General features: G+C 40.9%; 1 protein-coding gene across 1 annotated transcript in view; it reads left to right on the top strand.

The window, feature by feature from the left end:
* Positions 1–5,426: 5,426 nt before the first annotated feature.
* The window catches only part of NECAB3 (N-terminal EF-hand calcium binding protein 3), a 145,132-nt gene continuing 140,689 nt past the window's right edge, over positions 5,427–9,869 (top strand). The window contains exon 1 of the mRNA XM_040436085.1: positions 5,427–5,549. Within this exon, the coding sequence (XP_040292019.1) occupies positions 5,427–5,549 (123 nt within the window). The remainder of the gene's footprint in view (positions 5,550–9,869) is intronic.

The following is a 9,869-nucleotide window of genomic DNA, read 5'->3' as shown; positions in this document are numbered from 1 at the left end:
AACTACTTCCAAAAATATTCAGCTTTGATATTAATGAGTTTTTTGGGTTCATTGAGAACATGGTTGTTGTTCAATAATAAAATTAATCCTCAAAAATACAACTTGCCTAATAATTCTGCACTCCCTGTATTTGAATTAAGAAGATTTGACCCCCCGTCAGCAGCCATCTGATGGAGAGGACCTCCTCGAGGACAGCACAGAAGACTTGGCCAACAAAGGGGCATACGTCATGAAATATAGGCAATGGCTGAGAATTTAGACAAAGGCCATATTAGTAAGTGCCATATAGTCATCTTCCAAACACATTGATGAACAATAACCAGCAAGTGGCCAACCCCTTTAAGGGCAAATATACTGTTAACAATAGTAATAAGACATGGTGTCATCAGGCGTTTGGCCAACTATTTGGAGCTACACAGTTATCTTCTCTAAGAAGAGACATAGATAGACATTTATTAAACACTTTACACCATTATTATGGGGTAAAAAAGTCAGAAATTATGGTGTACCATAATGTACGACTTTTTGTTTCTTGGGACTTTTCCAAAGTGCCAAAAAAGGGGGAGTTGATTAGCAGGAGGGGAAGAGGCTTTGTGTCGCCCGCCGTATTTACTATCACATTCAGCAGAAAATGGCAGAAGTTATAGCTGAAGTCTATTCCAGCCTTTAGGTGGCGTAGACCTCAGAATCTGGCGCATGGCAGGGTATGGATATGCTAGTTTTGATAAATGTCCCTCAAATGTCCAAATGTGTTTAATGCAGTATAGTTTGCAGGTGGCACCAGCCTCAATAGTACCTCTCTTCCATTTAGCCACAAGTGCTATTCCCATAATGTCTATAATTTGTAAGACCATAGGCACCAGTCCGTGATACGGGCTGGAGTGTAGCTGGCAAATCTCTGCAGGACCTTCCTAGGGTCTGCACATGTCACTAGGATTCATTCGACAGCTTCAGGAGGAAACTTCAGGAGGAGATACAGTGCTAACCACCGCTGCCCACAGGAGTATAGTATTTATGGCTACAATTTATCTTAATACAGGAATTATTCTGAAAGTAATGTCACAAAACTGAATTAACTAACACAATGAAGTCATAAAGAAGGGAGCGGTTTGACAGTATGACATCACTGTCATTTCTGTGAAAGTGATGTCACAGAAACGGGATAATAAGTGCAGTGGTTTTACCGCTAAAACTTATGGTGGCCATACACCTAAGACAGAAGTTGGATGGTGGTTGAACAGCAGTTGAACAAACCATGAACTGATCATTTGTTTTGCCAAACACATTTTAGTCTATATTGGCCTTTACAGTTGCACAAACTGCCCATACACATTCAATGACATGGACGATGGACTTAAGAATCTTGATCTTTCTGGAACGTTCGTTCAAAGAAAGATCTGTCGCTCACTAACGAATATTAAACACGACTGACTTGTTTTCAAATGATAATAGTCTATCAAAGCTTGGGTAAAATGAATGTTCGTTGTTAAATTTCACCAGACGAGCGTTTCGGTTGAAATTATACACATTGTTCTAAACTTTATCAAAAAGGATCACCTCCACTCTCTAGGTATGGAAGCCTGTGTGGATTGAAACACCTCCTTGAAACACCTCCACATAGGCTTCCATACCTAGAGAGTGTGATGTCATACAAGAAGTTTCACGGAGGACACTTGCGGGCTATACCTATGCGTTTTAGCTTCCAGCCGGAGCTGAACGTGTACGAGGTAAGCTTGGCAGCTCAGTTCCCTCAACCCATCAAGACCTACAGCAGAGTGGGACACTGAACGGACTGGATGAATAAGACAAGTGACTACTTGCAGGTACTTTAGAGAAGCTCTGTACCTATTTTAATGTATATTATATAAGCAATATAGGAATGAGCACAGCAGCACTGTATCTGGATTTATAAGGGGGCATATTTTACAGCATCAAGAGGCATTATACTCCATTGCATACATTTGAAGAATAGGGCTGCTATAGTTTTCTTAGCACGCTAGTGCAGATACTTTTTTATATACGTGATCGTGGTCTCTAATGTTTCTTCTTCTCTTAGGAGAATTTGGCTCCGTAGGAACTATGTTGTATAGGCCTGCGTACAAATCAAATAGGATACTGAAGGAGATCCGCTGGCAGGTATCCATTAGCTTCAGCTCTGCAGATGGAGGATCGTTGAAGTGTTTGTACTATACTTCTGTTGGTTTAGTTAATTAACAGATATGTGGAAATAGCTAATTTACAGGCAACATCTCATGGAGCAGCATACTCATCTTCTAAAATACTTTTTTTTGCTGCTGTTATACAAACCGGATTCCAAAAAAGTTGGGACACTAAACAAATTGTGAATAAAAACTGAATGCAATGATGTGGAGATGGCAAATGTCAATATTTTATTTGTAATAGAACGTAGATGACAGATCAAACGTTTAATCCGAGTAAATGTATCATTTTAAAGGAAAAATACGTTGATTCAAAATTTCACGGTGTCAACAAATCCCCAAAAAGTTGGGACAAGTAGCAAGAGGCTGGAAAAAGTAAATTTGAGCATAACGAAGAGCTGGAAGACCAATTAACACTAATTAGGTCAATTGGCAACATGATTGGTTATAAAAAGAGCTTCTCAGAGTGGCAGTGTCTCTCAGAAGCCAAGATGGGTAGAGGATCACCAATTCCCACAATGTTGCGCAGAAAGATACTGGAGCAATATCAGAAAGGTGTTACCCAGCGAAAAATTGCAAAGACTTTGCATCTATCATCATCAACTGTGCATAACATCATCCGAAGATTCAGAGAAACTGGAACAATCTCTGTGCGTAAGGGTCAAGGCCGTAAAACCATACTGGATGCCCGTGATCTCCGGGCCCTTAAACAACACTGCACCACAAACAGGAATGCTACTGTAAAGGAAATCACAGAATGGGCTCAGGAATACTTCCAGAAACCATTGTCAGTGAACACAATCCACCGTGCCATCCGCCGTTGCCAGCTGAAACTCTACAGTGCAAAGAAGAAGCCATTTCTAAGCAAGATCCACAAGCTCAGGCGTTTTCACTGGGCCAGGGATCATTTAAAATGGAGTGTGGCAAAATGGAAGACTGTTCTGTGGTCAGACGAGTCACGATTCGAAGTTCTTTTTGGAAATCTGGGACGCCATGTCATCCGGACCAAAGAGGACAAGGACAACCCAAGTTGTTATCAACGCTCAGTTCAGAAGCCTGCATCTCTGATGGTATGGGGTTGCATGAGTGCGTGTGGCATGGGCAGCTTGCATGTCTGGAAAGGCACCATCAATGCAGAAAAATATATTCAGGTTCTAGAACAACATATGCTCCCATCCAGACGTCATCTCTTTCAGGGAAGACCATGCATTTTTCAACAAGACAATGCCAGACCACATTCTGCATCAATCACAACATCATGGCTGCGTAGGAGAAGGATCCGGGTACTGAAATGGCCAGTCTGCAGTCCAGATCTTTCACCTATAGAGAACATTTGGTGCATCATAAAGAGGAAGGTGCAACAAAGAAGGCCCAAGACGATTGAACAGTTAGAGGCCTGTATTAGACAAGAATGGGAGAGCATTCCTATTTCTAAACTTGAGAAACTGGTCTCCTCGGTCCCCAGACGTCTGTTGAGTGTTGTAAGAAGAAGGGGAGATGCCACACAGTGGTGAAAATGGCCTTGTCCCAACTTTTTGGGGATTTGTTGACACCATGAAATTCTGATTCAACATATTTTTCCCTTTAAATGGTACATTTTCTCAGTTTAAACTTTAGTTCCGTGATTTATGTTCTATTCTGAATAAAATATTAGAAGTTGGCACCTCCACATCATTGCATTCAGTTTTTATTCACGATTTGTATAGTGTCCCAACTTTTTTGGAATCCAGTTTGTAATTCTGATCACCCACAGGCTACTGTTTCTCAGCCCAGAAAACTGCTCAAAGGGATTCTTTGCTTTGGACAACTCTGCTTGTTAGAAGGGACCTTAGACAATAAGCAGCGCACCTAATCCCAGTGATCAGCTGTAATCTGTGGGGAAACCAGGCAGTAAATGTTCCATTTCCCTGCAGTGCCACCACAGGAGAAATTAGGCATTACACTATGCCTATTCAATCCTGTGAATTCAGGACAGGACAGGTCCTCCAGAGCAAGAGACCACTCGTGGTGGTAATGATCCTGAACAGAGGTTCCCCCCTGATAGGGTGTATAAAGTAGGTTGTCTAAAATAGAGAACCCCTTTAATATAAAGTGTTAACAGTTGGATCTTGCTAAGCCAAGCACCCTCACTCTAATAATAATAATAATTACACATAATCAATGTACCCCAAGGCTATGATCACACGTTATGCTGCACCAATTAAAGGCACAGCAAAAGGGCAGTTAGAGTACCCTCTAGTGACACGGTGTGTAACTTCCCACCACCCCCACCCCAGGACCAGAGACAAAATTGTATGTGATCACATTAAAGGTCCATAACATGGAGACTATATTAGTTCTACATTTCCATCTTTATTATAAATGTCAGCTTGCTGACGCTTCCTACCATCAAAAGTTGCATTTTAAAACCCTTAAGAGGGTTACAGCAGAAAATGATGTTCTGCTGTATAAACAATTAATAGTTAGATGTTCTCTTATGTTACAGCAATTCAGAGGAAATATTAAAAGGAGCAGCTTTGCTTGATAGACATTTTAAAGCCACTGCTGAAAATGAAGCTCCTAACTGTCGGTGGGAAAGCATGTGTGTAGCAGGCTACATGAATACCAAAATTATCCTTGCACCGTATTCCTCATCTTGTTTTCTGCTTACTGCATTGCATGTGCTATACATCTTCATTATACGGCTCTTATATAGATATACAGTAGGAATAGGAAATGGTACAAGCTATTCATTGGTTCAGTAATCATGAAAGGGAATCAGATCAGCAAATCACAAGGAAGAGGCTGGAGTCTATATCTCAAGAGCTCAGAGCCAGGAGCATCCTGCATCCTAAGTAATAACAAGGCTGCGGTGGAGACGGTGACTCCTGCACTGTCAGGGTTATACACTATCTGCCTAGCAATAGCAACCTCTCCACATTTACACTTGTCTTCTACATAGCCGATCAGCCTCATGTAGCCTGGAAACTGCTTCTGCTTTCTTTTTTTCCTGGGCATCCTGAAGGCTGCACCTACTTTTAGTCCATAGCCCAAATCTGCATCTCAAGCTCCAACACTTCTTCATTTCTGTCCACCAGGACAAAGATCTCACTCTGCATTAGACCTCCTCTGTTCAAACCTGATCTTATCTTTGAAGTTTTTGGGGTCGCTGCTTTCTATTTGTAAGACTGTCCCGTAAACCCACATCTTCAGGCGGCTCCTTGGACATTGGACACACTTACTCATTGTTCCTTGACTGCATTGTCATTTGGAAGCAACTGCATGAAGATGATGTCTTGCACTGAGCTGATCACTATGTGTCTGCTATCTCCCAAACAATTCCAGAAGGACAAACCCATCGAAGCCCCTCCACAACTAATCATAGACCAGGACCTGTCTATATTCAGGGATGTAAGTGTCATCCTATGTTTGTATGTGCTTGTCATATAGAGTGCATGCTTCATCAATGATGGCACTTGGCTTGTATTAGGTATTATACACTTACAGTATATACATTATGCACTTGTATTAGCTGCAACATAGAAAGATAGACTATACAATATGCAGCCATGGAGATGACCAACATTCAATTCCACTTTGGCAGTGCAGGGGTTAACCCCCTCTTGCCAGCTGCCGGCGCACCCCCTTCTGCTGATATTACTGCGAGATAATTACCTTCTGATTATACCACTGCCATGTTTCGCCGTAATGGCTGCTAATTTAGAAATGTGTAGTGATATCGAGCTACATAATCACTGCAGAATTATGTTATATATATAGAAAAATGTATATTTCATTAACATGGAAAAACAGAAAAATGGTCCCTCGATAAAATGTATGAAATAGTTCATTACGATATTTACGTGGCACCAACATTTGTCCATATCGATCCCTGTCTAATGTGAAGCTCATGTCCTAATTTTTATAAATGAGGCGCCATATACAGTTTACACAGATCTAGGTTGGACTGGAGTTAACCTAATGTCCTCATTCCCTTATAATATACAGAAAGAGTTGTATGATGGGGTCTTCACATGGTAGAATTACCTTAGTAGTTTTCTTTCCTTGACTAAATAGTGGCAGTGGAGATTCCCAAAATCTACTTTTGACTCCTTGATCTTACAGGTCCTTTCTACTGTTATTAAGGGTAAGAAAACCAGTCATCACTGTGTTCCTTCCATGTCATACCTAGGTTATAGATTGTGAACCTAGGAAAAGATTGTTTGCTGCCCTCACCTGGTGCCATGGCACATACCTACCCCCCCCCCCCCCCCCAAGTTATGCCATTAAGTATCTCTACAGTCAGACCCTTCTAAACAGCTGTCCCTATCTTCTTGAATCTTGGTCAACATTAATTACAGTCTCACTAGACTTGTGGAGTTAAGATGCAATCATCTTGGTTGGTCTGATCTTTACACCTTCTCAATGATATAAATATCAAGACAACTGTCCAAACCAAGAAGATTTTGTAGCCAAAGTAAAATTTTACTTTACAAATGGAAGCTGTTTTAAGCCAACGTGGTCCAATTTGTCAGATAAAATTATCCTCATCATCATAATGGAGGTGACTGTATTCATTGTGTTAATTTATGACCAGACTGGTCCCTGCCCAGAGGAGCTTTTAATCATAACCACAGTGTCTTCCATAATGTATTGTACAGCAAATCTCAGCTTTACCATGTAGCCTATATGCACTAGACTATTAAGGTTGGAATAGACCTACAGATCTTTTTCCTCCTGATAAGATTTCTCTAAATTACCCAATAACACTATAAGTACTAAGAAATGTGTTACTTTTTGCATTGCCTCACATGGGATATCTTCAGATTATCGAGACAGAATAATTCTTCGGCTACTCCAGTTAGATGGTAAAGTAGTGGAGCCTATTTGAGAAACCTTTAGGCAGGAAGATTGACACTCTGGTCTCTAAACCATCGTCAGCATTTATAGTTACCTCCAGCTGTGGTACTCCTGGGGATACCCATTTAAAAGCTGACGATTAGAACATTGACTTTCAGTCATACTAGAGACTCATATTAGAGATACCAAATAAATTCCCATCTGAGAACCTTCCCATTATTCTGCAAATCAATATTGTTATACATTTGTAATTTATGTATATAATATTTCAAATGAAAAGACCAAAAAACCACTACAGTGTTTATGGGGGAGGTATAGACTCACTGTCACCGGAACAAAAAAAAAATTAAAAGGTTAAAAAATCAAACCAAGCAACAAATAAAAAAATAATATAAAGGATAATTCAAGCCATGTCTTCCAATGTTATGAGTCATGTTTGTCTGGTTAAAAAAAAATGAGATCAAATAACTTATAGGATATTCTGAATCAATACAGCGGAACCCTTTAATGGGTTTTTCAGGCTTTTGATATTGATGGCCTATCCTCAGTATAAGTCATCAATATTCAATCGGTATAGGTCAGATATCTGGCACCCCCACCGATCAGCTGTTCCCTGGAGCCAGCAGTACCACAACTAACACTTTAACTGAACTGAACCAGAAGCAAAAGGGAACAGCTGATCGGTGAGGGTGCCAGATGTCGGCCCCCCAATGATCAGATATTGATGACTTATACTGAGGAATACCAGAATACCCCTTTAAGTAGAGCCTCCATTAATAAGCTAAAATAGAGAATAGATATACGTGTAGAGAGAAGGACCCTTCATGTTCTTGCTTTGCATGAACAGCACTTTGATTTCAGTGGATACCATGTAATTCTGCAGCTAGATTGGACACTTTCTGTCAGGTTCCCCAAATGACTACAGCTGTCTACTGCTAGTGGCAGGACACCTTGTGATCATCCTGTAACAAACGAGCATTGTCCAAAATGAGAGAGAGATATGAAGCATTTCTTGCACATCGCCATATTGAGTGCAGGAGCTGTCATTTATATGAATGATATACTGGCCATACTACTTAGATAACTGTTGGCTATAACTATTTCTCTCGACCATACCATGCACATGCACTCAGCTTATCTCAACTTGCATATTTTTCAGTTGGAAGTGGGGAATAATCTGTTTCCGGACACCCTGCTGGTGTCCCATTAGAAGAATGGATTAGGAATGTTAAAATTCAACAATAATTTTCTCAATGTCTACAGTCAGTGGAGCATTGGCAGACCCCCAATATACATTAGATGGATGGCCAGTCACGTTAAAATAGGTGCGTTCAGCCAAAGTTCATCTATTGACTTGCCCTTGCCTTGCTCTCCGTATGGACAGTTAAAGGGCAACTGTGTAATCAACAAAGTTCACAGCTCTGGTAATGGAGATGCTGATTTCCATATTGTCACTGGGGAATGGAGAGGGTTGGATGACATCTGCATTTGTTGCTGACACATAGCAATGTCACAATCTACTGTATAGAACCGTATGTGCAGCTGATTGCAGGTGCTTAATGGGATCAGTCTGAGGTCTTGGTGAAACCAGACTGAGCTACAAGATTGCCACAAATAAGTTAATCCTAGCCAGGTTTCATTTCAGTTTTTTTCTTTTACTTGGTGATATTGATATTCTTCTGTTTTGTTCTGGCGGCTGCCGGTATTTGTGACATCAGGAAGTCCAGCCATGTAGGTCATCACCTCTGAATAAGTTTCTTGGAAACTGATGGTGAGTTCTCCAGGTCGACAGTTTTGCCACCAGGTTCCAAATCTAAAAGTGACAACCAATATGATCCTTTGTTTGATTGTACACACAGGCCACAGCCTCAAATTTCCCCCAACTAAATTCAATACTAGCCAACTTTTAGTAGTAAGTAGTAAGACAGGTGCACAAGGTCCACAAAGCACACTGGCAAATTTTTGTGGCATGGACATGGTCCTTTTTCATAGCTCCCCATGCCCCCTCAGAAACTCATCACACCCTTTCAGAGTATGTACGGGCACCAGTGCCTGGATATAATGATTCAGCATGCCAGTGCCACACACAGTTAGAGTGGGAGAAAGCATGCATTGGAAATTTGCCATCTCTTCCAAGAGGTTCTTCTGGGAACCCAACAGACAAGTATGGCTAATTCCATAAACCATGACTAGTCTAAACACCCACTTTCTGAAAAGCAGCTTTTCAAAGACACTTACCTTGCTTAGTCCTTCCCTCACCCTAAAGCTGACCTTACACATCAGATTAATAACAGCTGATCGATAAACCATCTAATGTAAATGGGGATCTCCTGACTCTCCCCGATAGCTGATGTCAGGGAAAAGAAGGGTTAGGCATTTTGCATTTTAATATGCTGATCCTTTCATTCTTATGGGAAATAAGCCACTGCCAGAAGAATTTGACAGCAGGTTATTCCCCTTCCCGATTGAAAAATCATGTACACTGGGCAGTCAAGAGTATAAGTGTATAAGGAGGAATAGCTGTCGGACAATAGCTGTGTTTGTGTAAGTCCACCCTAACAGTCCCACAGGCAAAGCACTTAACGCCAGCAGCTTGTTTTCAATGGAAAATCTGCCCTTACATGGTGTCTTTGTAAAGTGGTCTTGTCCTCGCTGCAGATATTTTTGTTATGTTTAGACCCTTTTAAGTGCAGCTGATGCCACCAACGTTCTGCTCATCCATTTATTATAAACCTGCAAGTTAGTATGCTTCCTGGAGGCATTTTGGATTCTACTTTTCAAGCACTGGAGACACTAAAACCAATGTATTTAACTTTATTGCTCAGCTTCATCCTGTGGGAACAAACTCGAAGCACAGTGTTTGTTTTCTGA

The sequence above is a fragment of the Bufo bufo genome, chromosome 6, assembly GCF_905171765.1.
Source record: "Bufo bufo chromosome 6, aBufBuf1.1, whole genome shotgun sequence".
Classification (NCBI taxonomy): Eukaryota; Metazoa; Chordata; class Amphibia; order Anura; family Bufonidae; genus Bufo; species Bufo bufo.
Note: the sequence above shows the minus strand (reverse complement) of the source record. Positions and strands in the feature narration are given on the sequence as shown.